General features: G+C 44.7%; 1 protein-coding gene across 2 annotated transcripts in view; it reads right to left on the bottom strand.

Moving 5' to 3' along the window:
• Nucleotides 1–14,641, bottom strand: part of COG2 (component of oligomeric golgi complex 2) — a 38,834-nt gene extending 24,193 nt beyond the window's left edge. For both annotated transcript variants that reach the window (XM_031460856.2, XM_031460857.2), the window contains exons 1-6: nt 14,442–14,641; nt 8,434–8,595; nt 7,287–7,352; nt 5,145–5,225; nt 3,495–3,598; nt 759–867 (exon numbers count right to left, since the gene is read on the bottom strand). In XM_031460856.2, the coding sequence (XP_031316716.1) occupies nt 759–867; nt 3,495–3,598; nt 5,145–5,225; nt 7,287–7,352; nt 8,434–8,595; nt 14,442–14,513 (594 nt within the window). In that variant the 5' untranslated portion in view covers nt 14,514–14,641. The remainder of the gene's footprint in view (nt 1–758; nt 868–3,494; nt 3,599–5,144; nt 5,226–7,286; nt 7,353–8,433; nt 8,596–14,441) is intronic.
• Between the last annotated feature and the right edge of the window lie 4,734 nt (nt 14,642–19,375).

Here is a 19,375-nt window from a genome sequence, read left to right as displayed (position 1 = left end):
CACCCCAAAAACACAAACTGAAAGAAAAAATTCAAAGCTAGCTTCAAAACCCTGCGGCTCGGGGAGGAGAGTCCAGCTCAGTGGTAGAGCGCGTGCTTAGCATGCACGAGGTCCTGGGTTCAATCCCCGGTATCTCCACTAAAAATAATAACTGAATAAGCACAATTACCTTCCCCCAAATAAAAATGAATGAATAAATAAAAAATCCTGTAGCTCAACAATTATCGGGGCACTACAGGCAGACCCTGGAGATACTGAGGGGTGATTCCCGACCCCCGCAACCAAATATCTCAGTAAAGCGAGTCACAGGCATTTTTTGGTGCATGTGTAAGTCACGTTACACTACACTGAAGTATGTTAAAGTGTGCAACAGCACCGTGTCTGAAAAACAAGGTATATACCTTAATTACCTTAAATAAAAGATACTTTATTGCTAAAAAATGCTAACCATCATCTGAGCCTTCAGTTGAGCTGCAATTAAGTATTTCGCTGGTGCAGGATTGGGAATATTGTGAAAATTACCAAAGCGGGACACAGAGACAGGAAGCGAGCAAACGCTGCTGGGAAAACGCTGGCAGGCAGAGAGACGTGCTTGATGCCGGGCTGCCGCCAACCTTCACTTTGGAGAAACGTGCAACGTCTCTGAAGTGCAATAAAAGCCAAGGGCAATAAAACGAGGTCTGCCTGTTCTAGGTAAAACCAAAACTATTTAGCAAATTCCTGAATACCGAACTGTGAAAGTCGGAAACGGCGCTTACCGGCCTCACTTTGTCCAGGAGAGGCATGCCTTTGCTTTGGACAGCGTGAAACTGCAGCTGGTTAAATTCGGTGGCAATTCTCTCCAAAATCTGTCCGGTCAAAAGGGGGCTAGTGGAGATAATTACAGAATATAATTCCTAACGGTTTTTAATTTCCAAGAGGACACATTGCACGATGAGCAACGGCGACGTTCCAGCACCCAGTGTATTGTAACTTCCTTCAGCCAATGTTTTTCTGTGGCCCCCGTGTTACAAGGCAGAAGCTAAAGCATCCTCTGTGCCATTGGTCTGCACAAGCCACATGCCCAGGATGTTCTAGGACAGCAGAGAACTAGTTAAGGAGATGCCACCAATGCCGCCTGGCCTTGGCCACAGGGTCCAGACAAGAAGCAGGAGCTGGACCAGCTCAGTGTGGGTGCAATTACGTGTTTCCACCACCTCCTCCAGGCTCTGCCGTTCGTGACCTTCTTCTTCTTTAACCATCCTTCTCTCTCTCTCGCCCCATCTGCTACTTACACCTGAACCCTCCTCCACTGCTCTACCTGTCTCATCCTCCCTCCTTCTAAGATGTCTCTAGTACTTTTAAAAGTACCGACTACTGTTGTCTCCCCAATAAAATAAAACTGGCCTTCTAACAGCAACAAATCAAGTCAGCCAGAGGAGCTTACTTTACGTTTACGTTTCCCGTATCGCTGAAGGGTGGTCTACCCGTATGCTCCTAGTGACAGGACATTCGCTGTGAAAAGGTCTAATACATGCACCCCCCAAAAAACACATTATAAAACAGTATCACTCAAAAGGAAGCTGACCAGCGAAGAAGAGAAATATAAAGGCGCTGAAGCGTCTGCTGGGCTTTTCCGAGGCATCCTCCTATCTGATGGTCACCAACTAGTTCGTGAGGAAAACCACCCACATCACAGGAAGTGAATGCATCCACGCCAGGCCTGCCGGCCCTCCGTCTGCGGTTCACGGGGGAGCAGTTCCCCGGCAGGACCAACCCCAAGGTTAACCCCTGACTCCTCTCTGAGTCATCCAGCGTGGATCTATTACGTATAAACCATCTAAATGCTTCCTGGCCTAACAAGCATGATATATTTATCATTCACTCGCACTGCCCTGGTTTTCCCTTCTCTTACAGCCCAAAGTTACTGATCTGAATTTTTAAAAATCCTCCAAGGTGACTTTGAGCAAGCAGCAGCATCATGTCCATTAAAGATGGAACATCACAAAGGAGAAGTATTGTAGAAAAAGACACGAGTGAGGCATTTCTATCAAAAGGACAGAGTCGGAATGGACGAAAATGAAAATAAAACCAGGAGGCAGGGATGCTGAGTGAGAAGAAGCTGGCAGAAGCTGCTGAGGCCACAGGGACGCGGAGCAGATCACAAGACACTGCGCCACTGGGCAGGTCAGAGGGACGCCACAGAGAAGCCAACAAGGAGGGTCAGGGCGGGAGCACGAGGGCAGACGGCAGGTGCTGACCACTTATTTGCACATCCTAGTCATGAGTGGAAGCAGAGACCCGGGACAGGAGAATCATTTCATTTCTGGATGCCTAGTTTCTTCATCAATACCACAAGAGACACGGGGCGCACACACTGTCCTTGAGGCCCCTTCCAAATCTAACAATTTGATTCCTACAATGAAGAAATCCAACATGCCTCTACCGTATGACCAAGACACTGAACTAGAGGGACGCTCAATTTGCTCTGGCTGGTTCTGCAGCAGAATATCCAATAAAACACACGGAAAAACGGCATGGCTGTCACGTGACCATAAGAAAAGCTCATGTCAGACTCAAGTTAGATGTGTCTGAGGGCCTGAGACGTGCCAGGTACTGGCTGACTGTATCTCAGCGACCGTCGGACCGCCCTGCTCATGGTGTGAGTGGCCTCACAGTACAGACGGCACAGAGGGCTGAAGCGCCGTGACACGGGCTGCCTGGTGGTACACACGGTGCGCGGCTGCGCTCCGTCCTCTGTGCCTCGGCGCTCCCCGTGGTGGGGGGGGTTCTACTCAACTCATTTTCTGCGTCACTCACCCACCCGGCTGATCCCCAGTTCAGACCAGGAAGGCAGTAAGACAGCTGCAGTGGAACAGATGCAGCGGTCCTCTTTTCCTAATTTCGCAAGGTTTTTCCTGTTTATAAATTGTAACTCAATGTGTCCTGTACTGTTTCTTAATGATACAAAGCTAGTGCAGACACACGAATGGCAGTACTCTGGGCCTGTTGAAATAAATCTAAGAAACGTGGATGCTATTCCACACCTCAAAGATCAACAAGGATTTCGCCAGGGCTTTCACAAGGCAATTCCAAGGATAAACATCTTCCCCTGAAAGCACACTCCTCTGATTCCCTGTGAGGTGATGTGCTGGAACTATAACCACCTACAACCTAATCACATATGTATAATATATACTATATAACATACAGTATATAAAATTATATATACTATATTATATATTATATATAATATAAAACCTTTATGTTATATATATATTAAAAATACATATTGCCTATAACCACCAAGGTTTTATAAGGATATATTATAAACTTTACCATTTCATGCCCTCTGCTTTTCTTGAGACTACATTCAAAAACACTAAGCCACAAACTTGGATTTTCTAATTTTTTGGAGAAGAGTTTTAACTCAAAAAAAAAAAAAAATAGCCTGGTTGTGAAGTATTAACCTACAGGATATTTAGTTTAAAAATAAAAACAAAAAAAAAACTTACCTGCTTGCTTCTAGTGCAGATGTTTCTTTAGAATTTTGAGAATTTAAGATTTTTTCAATTTTCTCAACTGATCGAATAACCTGTATAAGCCTCAACACACACATCTATAAAAATAAAAATTAAGCAAGAAAAAAAAAGTTATCATGATGTTTAATCTTAATGATCTTATTTCCCCATTTCAATGCAGGAAAATACAAAACCAAAAGTCAAGTTAGACTATTTAGAGCACACCACATTTTGAGTATTTCTACATAACACTGAACTCCCAAGAATGCAGATCTTAATTTTAGCTTTCTAGAACAAGCATATCGATAATCTATTGCAAGTTTATAGTTTAAATAAAAAAAAAAAAACAACTGGACTTTTTGCATTCTCATTCCCTGCACTTTTTCCCATTCTAAATGAATCTCTCCGTGGGCACTACGTTTATTTTCTTATGACCCTTTTTTTCATGTTTTAATTTTAGTTTCTGACCATCTTTATGGTCAAGCTACATGAATGTGACACACCTGTATGCCCAAGTGTCAATTCACTGAAGACAGTATTGTCCTATAAACACTATCAAAGAGGTTGAGGAACATTATAAAAACTCTCAACCTTAAAAGAACAAAAAGATACAAAGTCATTCATTAACAAATGGTTACAGAACACCTACTGTGAGCCAGAAGTGGGGACATGAGTGAATAAAACGGGCAAAAATTCCCTGTTCTCCCGAAGCTTACGCTCTTTTCTAGAAAGACACTAAATCCTTAAAATCTTTGGACAAAAGCTGAGATTTAAAGGAGAATTAAACAGAAGGTTGCTAAAAAGAGGCTTCTCTCTCTTGAGATTTTGAAAAACATGCTAATAAACAGACGTAGAAAATACTGAATAGAGCACCAGGCTGGAATCAGAAGTCTCGAACTCTAACCCCAACTCTGCCGTTGTATCGTTGAAGTCAGAAAATAAAACTAAAACAAGGGCCCACTGGGAAGCAAAGGCAGCGTGCGTGGAGGCACAGTCAACAGGTGGAAACAAAAGGAGAAATAAACGTGGCAGGATGAGGAGCAACATACGACTTTTCCTAAAACCGTCAGCCCGCAGTCGGACTCTGGCAGCGCTGGCCTTGGAAAGCCCACTTACTCCCTGATCTCTGAAATGTGAGTCTCTTCTTTACAGGGGAGCTGAGAAATGAATTACATGCCTTCTAAACTGTAAAGTGCTTCACTGATGCCAGTTATTACTGTTTCTTGTTCTGGAAAAAAGTGAGGAATGTTCATTCTGGTACCATTTGGGTGTCTCTAAAATTCTGTCTTCTTATTTCAAATAGATAGCATGACATTAAAGCATCAATACATACATGCAAAAGAGCTTTGAAAAACGCCAGTGTCACAGTACTGCAAAGCGTGAGAAGACACGCGGTGAGGGCGTTTAGCTGGCACGTAGCATAAGAAATCTACAGCTTCCTTCAACACCTGTAATGCTACCATGAATAACCTTCCATTAATTAAAATACCCCCTTATTAACAGGACCCTAATCAGACCAGGAGTGAGGACCTGGGCTGCAGCTCCCGCTCGGCTCCCCACGCTTCCTCTCTGCAAAGGTACCAGGAGGAGAAAATCAGACCACGCGTATACAAGTTCCGTGACCCCAAGGACACTCAAGTATACCTTTTTTTTCCTAATGTCCTCTTGTTTAGACATTCGTTCATCTACTGCCCGAATTCCTTCACTGACAGATGACCTAAGACTCTTGAAAAGAATAAAGAAATATATTACAGAAGCCGTTTTGTGACATGATGAAACTTAGACATTTAATTAAATTCCAAAGAACTTAACTACCTACAGCCCAGTGTTGTGCAGATATTGACAAAAATACAAAATATCAGACAAAACTGCTATCACGCTTTGGGGGCAAAATGACAAATAAAGCCAAGGTCACACAGGATGAACAGCCTACAGAATAACAACACAAACACAGTCAATGTCATAGGCAGTCAGAGTAGAAGAAGAATCATCTGAATCAAAGTACAGGAGAGTTTGGCAAGAGGACAGGACTTGAGTTTGACAGTGAAAATCTGTGTAAGCTGACAAGGGTGGAGAAGAGGTTATCAGAACACAAGACGGGGAAGATAGAACTGAGTAGACACACTCAGGGTGGGTGAAGCATGCACCCGGGTGCACTGCAGGCTTCCTTTTGGAGAGAAGTAGAAACAAACAAATGGGGTCAATTTAGGAGGACATGAGACTAGATCCCATGCACTTTGGAGAACGAGACAATGTTTAGGCGCTGATGGACCATGATGAGATGCTGGTTTGGGGATACTAGGAATCAAGAAGAAACAGAATGGCCAGGAAAAGGCAGGGGTTACAGGTGGAGAAACATGTTCAGAAGCTAATAAATTGGGTCAAGTAGGAGGAATTAGAGTTGAAACGGAGACAACAGAAATGATTAGAATAAATTAGATAAATCACAAAAATTTTGTAGCAAGGTGAATCCATTCATTTAATAAACATACATGTCAACTACTGTGGTAGCCTATGAGGGTACAATGACAGATTAAGACGGAAACAGTCTTCTCCCTCAACAATCTTAGAATCTCACAGCGGCTTCCTGAGTTGAGATCAAAAAGGAAGGTGAGGTCTGTGGCTGATGAGGAAGGTGGCTACAGAGGCAGCTGCAGGAAAAGGGAGGGGACGTGGTGCTGGCAGGGCAGGACGGGCGGTTCAGAGAGAGCTCAGGGAGAAGACAGGAAGGTTAATAAAGGCTGAGGAAATGCCCCAGCTCCAAGGCAGGGGGAGGAAGAGCACCGAAAAGAAGAAAGAGCCTCGCAGAGGCTGGCGGGGGTCCAACAGGGGAGGGCAAACCCCACCTCTCTTCCATTCCCAGGGAAAGTCCTTTAACAAGCTTTCATAAAGTTCAAACAAGACATAAACATTCAAAAATATCTGCTAGCTCAAGGCACGGCTCAAGACGTCTCTCTTCCATGGAGTCCTTCCTATTGCCACCCCACCCTCCGCCTCGGGCTCCTCGGCACCGACAACCCCATTCTCCTGCTCCAACCAGGCTGGCCTCTCTCCTTAGTCTCTGCGGAGAGCCTCGGGGCGCCAGGCGCTGGCTCGGGGGCAGGGCGCACAAGGCCACTCAGGCTGGCGTGGTCCAGCAGTGACACAGCAGGAAATGGTGCACCAAGTCCAGGACGCTGCGTGAGAACCAAGGGAGGATGGAGGTCGGGGCACCCGACAGGCTCGGGGCTGAGCGGGGACAGGGCAGCTTTCTGCCGGGGGTGATGCCAAAACCCCCCTCCATCGTCCCTGTTCTCATGGCTGAGAGCATTTTCTCAGAGAAATCAGGTATCACAGGACATTTATATCACCCTTCAGTTACATCAGGGGTTAAACAGCTTTCATGGACTGGTCTAGGAACCTAACCACATGTAAAATATTGTCTAGGGAAATATTTGTAAAATCACAGATTTTTAAACATAAGTCAGTTTTAATTTGGGGACCACTTACGGGTGAGGAGGTATCAACAAGGTGAATTTTGAAACACCCTTCTTCTCCCCTGACATTTTAAAGCTATCTACTCTGAGAATCCGTCACTTTTAAACCAAACATGTTTTTTAGGTTGCAATATCACATGAAAAAAACAGAACCATTTACAACGCTTTTGCAGGCGAGTACTGTAATCATGGATCATTCAAAACAACAGAAACAAAAAACAAGCTGGCCGATTAAGGAACTCCTCCTGGAGAAGGCAAGCAGGACTGGTCTGCCTTGCGGTAGACTGTTTACTATTATCTGAGGACTTACCAGAACCTCTTCTCGTAACTGTCCCAGAGGCACAGAAAGCTGGTTGAGGGCCTTATCCATGCCAACCTGAAGGCAAAATCATGTTGGTGTGAACACATCAGCCAGGAGCAACACCTGCTTACTGACTGAAGCAGTGCCGGACAGGTTATTCTTTCTGCACAACCGTCTACTGGTAATAACCAGACAAACAACAGAAATGCTATTTCGCCATAAACATTGCTCACGGAATATGAAAAATCTATTGACATACATGAAACTATAAAAATGAGGGAAGTCATAACAATTCAAAGCTTCCTTACACACAATTTGCCTTTGGATGAAATTTTAAATGAATTCAGAACATTTGGGGAAAAACAGCGATCTCTGTACTTATGATATTCAACCAGCTGATGTGAAAGCTAGTGGGCTATGGCCTCTCCTGAGCATTATTATAGCCCTTGAGAAAAATCCAAATTAAATAGAATGAAAATAAACTTTTCAGAGTTTCTAATCCTCCTGGAACACTTTTCCTGGGGGTGTATTTCCCAAGAGCAAACATGGCTCATTAACTTTGGTGCTTCTTGCAATTCCTGTGGAGGTGACTACCTCCTATTACTTCTTTGGACAAATAGATTTAAAAACAGAATAAAATATGAACAAGGCGGCTCTTACAAGCATTAAAACTCAGCATCTCTAAAGGACGTTTCCAAGTAACTGATCTGCTCCTTACAAACCATTCCTACATTTTTCTAAAACCAGGCCACCTAAAGATGAACAGCGGCCAGCGGTTCCTCGGCCTATCTCTGACCGGCATACGTACCTGAAAGCAAATTAAACATTTCCTTAAGAGTAACTGATATTTGCTCTTGCAAATTCACCTAAACCAGAGAGATTTCAGGGCAACCACTCAGCAACTGACAGAAACAACCACTCTCGATATTATTATCCTTTACTTTTCACTACTTCTTAATAACTAATTCAAAACATAAACTAGAGTGGTAGTTCTTTTATTAATAAGATTAGTCATCTCTTCAAGTTTCTTGTGGGAAAAAAAACCAAGGTTTCTAAAAACACTCGGCACTTTAAAGAACAAACACTAGTGAGAAAGACTGTGCGCAGGGCGCGTGCCAACGCACCGCCCGGCAGGAAGCGCGGAGTTCGCCGTTACCAGGTTGGTTGAGAGGTTGACAAAATCGGCGTAGTCCCTGTTGATGAGCTCGACCATGGCCGTCTTCAGCAGCTTGTAGTACAGCTCCAGGTCGGCCCTCAGCTCTTCCAGCTGGACCCGCTTCCGGCAGTCGGACACAAAGTGATCCACATCGAAATCTTCCTGGAGATAAAACCGGCAAAGAAAAGTTACTGCCACGATACCACGTTTCACATAAAAAAAATAAAGTGAAAGAAAGAATAAGAGAGACACACCATCCTTATTCGAAAGGCTGCACTGCTGTAGGGACCCAGTACACACGGTGCAGAAAGGTGTTGCTCACTATAAAGGTGCCAAGGGGGAGGCCGACCAAGAGCTTTCTTTCCTTTGCCTAAATTCTACCAAGGGATTTGATTTTTTTTTTAAATTACACACTTTAAATGGGTGCATCAACAATGTTCAATGTTAAAACTTTCAACCAACAAAGACATACAGCTGTCCCTCAGGATCTGGGGGGGGAATGGTTCCAGGACCCCCAAGGATACCAAAATCTGGAAATGCCCAAGTCACTTACATAAAATGGTGTAGTATTTGCATACAAACCACACACACCCTCCTGTACACTTTAAATCATCTCTAGATTACTTGTAATACCTAATACAATGCAAATGCTATGTAAATAATTGTAAATACAATGTAAATTCTATGTAAATAGTTGTCAACGCAGCAAATTCATGTTTTGCTTTTTGAAACATTCTGGAATTTTTTTCCAAATATTTTTGATCCCTGGTTGGTTGAATCTGAAGATGTGGAACCCAAGGGTGGGGGGGGGAGGTAGACTATAATTATATAAAAGGCAAAGAGCAAAAATATCATTCACAGTCTGATGCTATACAGATAAGCCCTATTAATGTTTTTTTCTTTTCTCACTACTTAACATTGCGATTCACAGCCTTCCAGAATTTTTTGGTCCTTCTCTTTAAAATATAAATCATTTAAAAAATTGAGACAGAACTGAATACAGCATTGCACTGGTTTTAGGTGTACAACATAATGATCTCATATTTGTATCTATTACAAAATGGTCACCACAGTAAGTTTTAGTTGACACTCGTCACACACAGGGTTACAAATTTTCTTTCCTTGCTATGAGAACTTTTAAGATTAACTTTCTTAAACTTTCAAATATACAATACAGTATTATTAACTATAGTCACCATGCTGTACATTACACCTCCAAGACTCATTTATCTAATTAACTAGAACTTTGTACCATTTGACCCCCTTCACCCACTTCGTCCACTCCCCACCCCCTCCTCTGGCAACCAGCAGTCTGTTCTCTGTACCTATGAGTCCACGTTTGTTGTTTTGTTTTTTAGATTCCACATATAAGTGAGACCAAAATTCTCCTTCTCTAACTTATTTCACTTAGCATTAATGTCTTCAAGGTCCATCCATACTGTCACAGATGGCGGACTCCTTTTTCATGGCTGAGTAACAGTCCAGCATGTGTGAGGTGCGGGTCAGTTTCTCTATCCATTCATCCGCTGACAGACACTAGGTTGCATCCATGCCTTAACTGTCATGAACAGCACTGCTGTGAACACCGGGGACCCATGAGTGCAAGCCTCACTGGCCACCAGAGCCAGGTGATCCAGAGGTGTCCCCGGGCAGCAGCTGTAAAATCAGGGCACCCGACAAGTATACACGTTCCTTTCCAGGAGGCGCTGAAGAGCTGGAGCGAGGCAGATCGCCAAGGCGGCACCTGCCCGGCTCCAAGCCCCGGACGTGAGTTAAATGAGAAGCCTGCCCCTCAGGCTGATGCTTTAAGATAAACCAATTGGCCTCTTTCACAGAAAGTCTGGGCCCTTTTCAGTCGCTGCCTCTGTGCTGGGCCCTGGGGTGGGAGAGGCCACACAAGCCTGGAAGGACCGCTTCTCAGGTCACTACAGCCACGTGGGTCTCGTGGGTGCAAGCCCAGTCGGCTTTCAAAGCTGGGTGTTGAGGGGGTTCATCTCTCAGGTGCAAGGCTCAAAACTAGGGGGGCCAGGTGTGGGGTTCAGACCCTCATTCCTCGGGGAGAAGCTTGGGGATGGGAGTTCCCTCCTGATTTGGGGTCACCGTGTTGGGGGTGGGGTTTATGGCAAGACCGGGTCTCAGCCGCTCCCTACACGCTTTGATGGGGTTTCTCTCTGGTTGGCCAGCTGTGTAGGAGTTGCTCTGCTGGCTCTGAGGTTTCTTCCCAGAGGAAACTATTCCACACGTAGCTGCAGATTGTGTGCGTCCGTGGGAGGAAGGGAGTTTAGGATCCTCCTTTGTCTCCATCTTGAACCAAACCCCAGACCTTTTTCTGTGTACACACACACACACAATCCTAATAAATCTTTCCCTGTATAAAAATATAACTTCACGGTCTTTCATAATACATATAAATTTGTACTGACATTTTGTATGGAGGCTGAGTATTCTATTGAACAGATGTTCAGAATCTTTCATAACCAAATTCCAAGTACTGGTCTCACAGGACTGCTATGCTCTGTTTCAGCTTTATAACATTCTGGCGCCCCTGGCTGGCAGACATGCGTAGAGCCAGCAGGTGACTGTCTACTGCACCTAACTGAGCTGTTTAGTCATCAAGAATCAGATGTGATGATTCCCAAACTTGTTAAAGCCACTGGTACTTATCAAAATAACAGAATTTTATTACACATCATATAAACCAACAAAATATGAGTACAAAAAGATAACTTTTCATGAAAGCTAAGGCAGATGCTTTGGAAAGACTTGATACTGAGAAATTGGTAAGAAAATTTTTATTCAATTATATATGGGGGAGGGGACCAGGAACCGGGCAGGGCAGATGGAAGGCGCTCATACAGATCTCAATGGGTTCTACGCCAGATGCTTTGCAGACGCCTTAGGGTCCTCATTCAACTGAAAGGACGACACAGAAATCTAACAGCAGACAAATTCTCAGAGAGAAGAGCTTGGCATCGCATCAGCGGAGAATAAATGTGCACAGGGATGTTTCAAAATACTTTTCTAACTGACTTTCTTAAGTAATCAGCCCAATATCTGCTCTGCTAGTATCAGAGAAGGGAATTGCTTATCAAATCGTAATTTCACAGCCACCTACTGAAAAAGCATCTGCTTGTTCACCTGGGGCCAGAATTAGCCTGGATTATGCTTCTTGAGAGTACCTAAGATAACACCCTCTGCCCACAGCTGCACAGCACAGCACAGAAAGAACAGGGGGCAGACTCAGCTCCACAGCCCGGCCTTGCTACTAGCCAGCTGTACAATGTGAGAACAGCAGAGATTTGCTGCCTCAGTTACATATTCTCTGAAGTTCTGAGCCTCAGGTGGATCTGACCTTCCGGATGACATTTTAAATTGTGTAAGTCAGCCCTAACGAACAAATGCTATTAGGTGACATTAGTACTCAATTTGCCACTTATACATTTGTTCTTGGATCAATAAATGTCACACAGCACAGGCTAAGTTACTTAGAAAGTCTGTGAATACTGTGACAACAAACAACGCCCAACTCACAGGGGCATATAATGACCGACACACTTCATTTACCAGAAATAGTTTTACCTTTTACTGGAGATTTACTAAACACTTAAAAAGAAAGAACTTAAAACCCACACATTTATAGTCCGTTGATTTTTCTTTTTTTTTTTTTTTTACAAAGGTGCTGAGACCATTCAATGGGGAAAGAATAGTCTTTTCAACAACTGATGTTAGGACGAGAGGATATCTACGTACAAGAGAATGACTCTGGACACCAGCCTTGTACCATATGCAAAAATCTAACTCAAGATGGATCAAAGGCTTAAATATCAGAGCTAAAACTATAAAACTCTTAGAAGAAAACAAAGGTGAAAATCTGTATGACCTTGGATTAGGCAACGGTTTCTTAGAAATGATACAGAAAGTATCAAACTAATAGATAAATTGAACTTGATCAAAATAAAAACTTGTGTGTGTAAAGGGCACTATCAAAAAATGAAAAGACAATCCAATAGAATGGGAGAAAATACCTGCAGATCATGTATCTGACAAAGGTCTACTACCTAGAATATATTAAAAACCTCTTACAACTCAACAATAAAAGGACAAATAACCCAACTAAAAAACAAGCAAAAGTGTACACTGGAAATTAACACAACGTTGTAAGTCGACTATACTTCAATAAAAAAACAAAAAAGAAAAGAATTGAGCAAAGGTTCTGAACAGTTATTTCTCCAAAGAAGACACACAAGTGGCCAAGAAGCAAGCCCACCCATCATTTCTGCCAAGGATCTAAAACTTCTAAGATGTCTCTTTCAAGGAAACGCAAATTGCAAATAGCCTTTATCTCCAGGTCTCACCTAGAAAATCAACAACACTTAACACACAGCAGCTGTTCTCTGTACTCTTCTCCTCTGTGTGAAGTGGTCCCATTTATTTGCATGAAAACGGTAGGGCATGTTGCCGCCATTCCAGCCACCTCCCCAGTCTGCTCTCTCCTTACAGCTAAGTCCAACCTTAAAACTTATTTTGAGATCTCTGTTTTCTGAAGCTGCTTTTCCCAAAGGCATTCTGCCAGCTCTGAGCAAGAAAGATGGTGGGGCCAGCAGGTCAGAAAGAATGCAGGTGTTGAGCCTGAAGGAAGCTCTGAAGAAGTCCAAAGTCGGACAAGTCGTGTGTTCTCTATTCTGAGACCCTTGACATCAGAAGTCAGAATGAGGCCCCTGCTAGTGCCTTTTCTTTTCCCTATGCTCCTCTACTCCTGTTCTTTCTTTCTATTCTCCCTTCAGGGCAGCTCTCAGCCAGGGGGGCAGAACAAAGGGTTCCTGGATCAGTGAGTTCACTCTGTACTCCCTTTCAGACATTCTTTTCAAGTTACATCTTTTATTACAGGTTTAGCAGAACCATCACTACAAGAACAAGAGTACAATATTCCTGGGTCTAGGTAGCCCCCCATATTAAAAGTGACAGGGTCACACTGGAGAGGATCCAGATGAAAATACTTTAAAAGCCAGAGATGTGATCTGAATGCAAATATCAGAAAGAGATAGACTAATTAACCTAAAAAAGAAAAAAACCTATTATGTCTTGAAGTCATCAAAAGAGAACAGTAAGAGAGTTTTAAATTCACTTGCTTAAATTTTAGGTGTCTTCTGAGCCAAAACTTTTAACTTTTTAACACTGAAAACAGCCAATAAGTGGTATCAAAAATCCAAGTCCTTAGAAATAAAACATAAATCTATTTTCTGATGGCTTAAGTACAGACCCAGAGGGCTACACCCAATAGGTATGCAGAGTTTCTCCTGGCTCTGATTCAAATCTTGGACATTTTCAAGGCTGTGCCTCTTGAACTTTGATTATCCATAAAATACTTTCAGTTTACATTTCTATTCTGTTTATGTAAGTTTGTGTACTAGCTACCTGCAAACCAACTTCAAGTTCACCTTACTGAAGAGAAGTAGGGCAGCTTTAGAAAAGCAGAATGCTTTGCTTTGTTTGACTGCAACAAAATCATGGAGACTATTCTAGCTTTTAAATACCCCATTCAGAAGCTTTAGGTGAATGCTAAGGGAAAACTTTCGATTACGCGCCTTTTCCCATCCCACCTGATCCCCAGGTAGGTACGTGGGCTCAGAGCTTTGGTCAATACAGACGTACTGAGCTTTTAGGTGCAAGGCACTGGTTAACAAGATTCCGTCTGGCAAGGGGGCTGCACTGCATGGTAACGAGGTCGGGTAATAACAGGGGCTTTTACATTTAGCTCAAAACCACTTGCCCAGAACCTGCAGGCCCTTTCACTCACTATACACGAATTCACAGAAGTGCTTTCTCTGGGTTGCCCCTGCCAAACCTGGGGCCAAGAGACTCCCTGGGAAGTGCGGCGAGGCTCCGCCGAGGGCCGGCCCGGGGCGTGCGCGGGCCGGACGCGGCCGGAGCGCCCGAGGAGGGGCACCGGGGAAAAGGAGGGCAGGCCACCCGCGGCCCGGCTCGGGGAGCGGAGCCCCGGCGCGCACCTTCATGAACTCGTCCTTGTCGAAGCAGAGCGTGTCCGGCCCCTTGGGCAGGTTCATCCTACTTTTCTCCATCCCGCCGGCCGCCGCCTCTCAGCGCCGAGACACGAACCAGGCGACGAAACAGGAGCCTAAGCGCATAGACGCGGTGGCCGCAGCCACGGCCAGTTTCCACGGCACAGAAGGCGCCGCTTCCGCCAACATGGCAGCGTCCGCGCCGCAGCCAATCAGCGAAGGCGTCGAGGGCCGTCCTCCGCCCGCCGCCACAAAGAGAGGCGCCGGACAGCTGCCACTGCCGCCCTGCAGGTGGTGCTGCCATCGTGCGGCGGAGGACGGCGCTGCAGCTCGCGCCCTCTCCGGCCGGGCGGTCAGGGTCCCAGGGAGGCGGGGCAGAGCGTGAAGAGCACAGGCGGGAGGGGTCTGGGGCTCCCTCCCCACCCACCCTTCCGCTGGGAAAAATCTGCCTGCACCGCCCTTCCAGCGCCTTCTCCCCGAGATTGCTCCGCAGAGAGAACGTGCATGGCCGTGTGGCAGCCCTTCGGTTCTTAAGCGGGTGGTCCAATGTGGAGCGCGCCCGGGGTGCTCCTCTGGTCCCGGTGCGTGGCCGCCGCTGCTGCCCCGCGCTGAGGCTTCTGCGGGGACTTGGCCTTGGTACCCGCGGACCAGCAGAGCGCCCCCTCCCTGGGCTCAGTTCTAGGAAACTATAGGGAAGAAGGTGGTCAGCCAGGCAACCTGAGCCCCTGTTCAACTTTGGGCTCAGTTCCAGGTGGGCCGTCTGAGCACAACTTTGGGTCTTCAAGGTTCTTAAAAGAGCGTCTCACGACCTGCCAAGTCAGAACCCAGACAAGTACGTGTGCAGACATACTTGTTTTGAATTCAAACCAGGAATGGGCAAATTTTTGTGCTTGTGGCCAGTATTGGTGCGCTCACCACCCCCACTCTAATATCTCAGACTTTCTTCCTCCTCCTGCCCTCCTCCCCCGTCTGTCCCAATTTTATTTTGACATTTTCTTTTCCTTTTCCTTGCTCTTTCGCCCATTGTCCCTCCCTTTAGCTGTGCAGACTATGGTCAAATGATGGTTCGTTTCTCTTTTTTTCTCCTTGAGACTCCGACAACTCAAAGCACAAACCTCAGGTGACTTTCTTCATCTTTCCTTCCTGCAGTGTTGCCTTTATAAACCAGGTCTAAGTGCCTCCCCGAAGCGATGTTTTCTCCTTGGAGATAATATTAACCCCGAACAGCCCTTAAAAAGAAGTTAGACATCATCTGATATTTGTCTTTCTCTGTCTACTTCACTTAATATCATCATCTCTAGGTCCATCTATGTTGCTGCAAATGGCATTATTTCATTCTTTTTTTATGGCTGAGTAATACGATGTGCCTTACATGTAGAATCTTAAAAAAATGTATAGACAGGTTTTATTTACAAACCAGCAATAGATTCATGGACATAGAAAACAAACTGGGGTTACCAGGCGGAAAGGGGAGGGGAGGGATAGATTAGGAGTCTGAGATGAATAGGTGCACAGTATTATATATAAAATAGATAAAGAACAAGGACCTACTGTATAGCACAGGGAACCATATTCAATTTCTAGTAATGAGCTGTAATGGAAAAGAATCTGAAAAATGCATATGTGTGTGTGTGTTTGTATGTATATAAATCTCTGCTGTACATCTGAAGCTAACGTTGAAATCAACCATGCTTCAATAAAAAATAAGAATTTTTTAAAAAAGGAGTTGGACAGAAGAAGGTAACACCTTCAAATGAGACTCTTGCATTCCCGTTACTCCAAATAAGAAACTGGTCACATTTTTAAAATGTGGGTATAAAATCGGAAACAATATATTCACTAGTATTGGTCCTGATAAGCCTTGTCAAAGGCAGTATTCCCAGCTAATGTCTGGAGAAGCTGGTGGGTAGGATGAGAGCTGGAATCTGTCTAGAAAATCAAAATAAGTTGCAATTATGAAAAGTACATCCTGTTTTTGTTTTTTTAAAAATCTGGAGTCTGACAGCCTCATGATTGGTTTTTGGTTTGTTTACTCTTATTATGAAAATTTTCAAACGCGCACAAGTCTGGAGAGCATGAGGGAACCCCTCAGGTACTCGTCACCCGCTTCAACATCATCTGTTTCATCTCCTCTCCTGTGCCTGCACCACCACCACCCCGTTTTTTTGCCTGCAATGTATTTTAAGACAAATTCCAAACACCGTACCATTTCCTGTTCCCCAAAGGCCTAGGTTTAACACATCACAGAAAAAGAAGAAGAAAGAGAAGACATTTCCTTGCACATCCGCAAAGCCATCATCACACCTAACAGAATTACCAGTTCTAATAACCAATCTGCACTGGCTCTCAGAGGTGACACTTAGCCCAAGGCCCCATTGTTACTGAGTGATGAGTGAAAACCCAGGTCGCGCAGCCTGCAAAGCCCACACTCTTAACCAAGGCACCCAGAGAGGCGACAAGGATGCTGGGCAGACCAAGTGAAAATGCCTGGGAAACCCTGGCTTCTCTAGAAGTCTAGATGAATTAGAACTTGAACGCTTTCCTTCCTCCATTCTAATTCCCTTCTGAAATTGTTCCCAGGCCTTTAGGAAAGAAATGTACCTAAGTTCGTACAGCCTGCTGTGCTAAATCTTGGGGATGCTGAAGGGATTCGGTGGCAAAGGAGAATGAGGGTCCCTGATGCCTGCTCTCCTCCTGAGAGACAGCAGGGAGGCAGCCAAGACTCCACAGAGCGGGCTGCCACTTGGAGCCACAGGCTGTGGCAGTGGTGCCCTCCACCAAAGGTAGAAGCAGCAGGAGTGACCTCAGATGTTAGCAGAGCAGCCTGGAGAAGACAAAGGGAAGATGGAGAGTAAGCCTGCCCCTGCCCGGAGGACACTGCTCCTCTCAGAGCTGATATTCAGTTGCTACACACCGTTTCACTCATGCAAAATTTGGTGCACAGCCTCTGTCCAGGCCCTGCTTCATGCCCCTCTGCTGCCCTGACCCCTTCCCAAAATTCCTACGGTGATCCTGGGAGCCTGCCAGTAGAGGGTTAATGTCTGGCTCAGCAGGGGTCCTCTGGCCAGCTTCCGACTGGTTAATTGTGCCATTAAATATTTGTCTCTTGTTAAATATTTGAATATCATCTTTAGTAATGGTACCTATTTCATACGAAATAGGGCTGAAAGATTAAATTTAAAAAGTAGATATATACAGCAGTTAGAAGATGAAAAGGAATATATATGTATAACTGAATCACCATGCTGTACACTGGAAATTAACACAACCTTGTAAACCGACTATACTTCAATAGGAAAAAAAGCAAATGTGAATATTAAATCAATCATCAAACACATACACACACAAAGTAGATATTAAGTTCCTGATCAGTGCAAGACGTAATAAGCAGTCAGTACATCCTAATTTCCTTCCCTCATTCTCTGATCTGTCCTTTCCTTAAGCGTGAGTCTTCAATTTGACACATTTTTCTATCTTCAAGTCTCTCTAATATTCCCAAATCTCACGCTTCTGCCCTTTGTCTCATAAAGCTTGTGTCTCCTACTCCATTTCTGAGTAAATGCTCCCCCCCTTGACTCTGAATCTCTGGAAATTTCTCAGTTCCCTATTTCCAGTGGCGTCGTGACACGTCCCCATTTTTCCTTCCCACTCTTCCCTATTTATAGTTGTCACATTTTTTGGCAGGCTCACCACAGAACACTCAAAAATCACAAAGAGAAATATTGTGCTCCGATTCTTGTCTGTAGACATGCAACTGAATTTTGTCCACTGGAAGACAACTGACCCCCCTCCTTCCTTTGGAAGGATCCAGTTTTGCATCTATTTGCATCTATAAAAGAAAACTCATTTCAGCATCACTGTTTATCTATCTGCTTTTTGGATTCTTCCTTGAAGTGGTGGTGATATCTTACTGATTTCCTTGTTTATTCCTGAATTAAGTAAAACCTTTACAAGCGTTTTTTTTCCTATTTGTACAAAAGTCATAATACTACCTTTTAAAAAAATTATCCCCTGGCAGCGTTTCAAATAGTAAACCGTGTTAGGATTCTAGTAAATGAAAGTGCAGAGGAATCAAATCAGGGTAAATTTCAAAATTAACTTCTGTGTGGCCAGCACTTTGCCAGAGGCAGGGAATGAATGAGGCTCACCACCTGGCACCTGGCACCTGGCACCTGGCCCTGGAGAGCTGTGACGCACTCAGTCATTGTCAAGCATGACAGATGATGTGACTTTCCCATCAGTGCTCGTCCTCAGGGCTCGGTTAACCTTTCTCTCCTGTGCTACCCTCTCCTGGAGGGATCTCAACTATGCCCTTGGTTTCAGCTCCCATTGCCTCTTCATTTCCCCACCACGTCCATGTCACCCACCCTGACGTATCCTCTTGCACTTGGATGTCCCACTGGTGCCTCAAACTCAGCATGTTCAAAACTTCATTCGTCATCTTGTCTGAAAGACCTGCTCAGCCTCCTTCCTTTTGTTTCTTGACAAATGGCCCCACCAAAGGTCGGCTGCCTATTCCAGACACCCGGGAATCAATCACACCTGAGCCTGCCTGCTGGACCACAACCTCAAACGGGGCTGACTGTCTCCCCAGTGTGTTTGCTCTCCCTCTAATGGAAATGAGCATTTCCCACCTTCACGACTTGCCTCCACACTCCCCGGCCCTACCTCTTCCAAGCAACATCCCCTCACTCTCAGCTCACGCCCAGTGTCACCCTTGGAGAAAAATAAAAGCAAATTACGCAGGACTTCCCTTATCCCCCCACCATCAGGTAATCTGTACCTGCATCTGTGTCCATTTTTATTTGTTTTTTGTTAACATTTACTCAACATGTATTAATTAAGTACCTACTATGTGCCAGACACTGCCCTGGGTGTTGGTAACTCAGTGGTTTATAGTACAGAAAAGTCCATCATCATGG

Source organism: Camelus dromedarius, chromosome 8 (genome assembly GCF_036321535.1).
Source record: "Camelus dromedarius isolate mCamDro1 chromosome 8, mCamDro1.pat, whole genome shotgun sequence".
Taxonomy (NCBI): domain Eukaryota; kingdom Metazoa; phylum Chordata; class Mammalia; order Artiodactyla; family Camelidae; genus Camelus; species Camelus dromedarius.
Note: the sequence above shows the minus strand (reverse complement) of the source record. Positions and strands in the feature narration are given on the sequence as shown.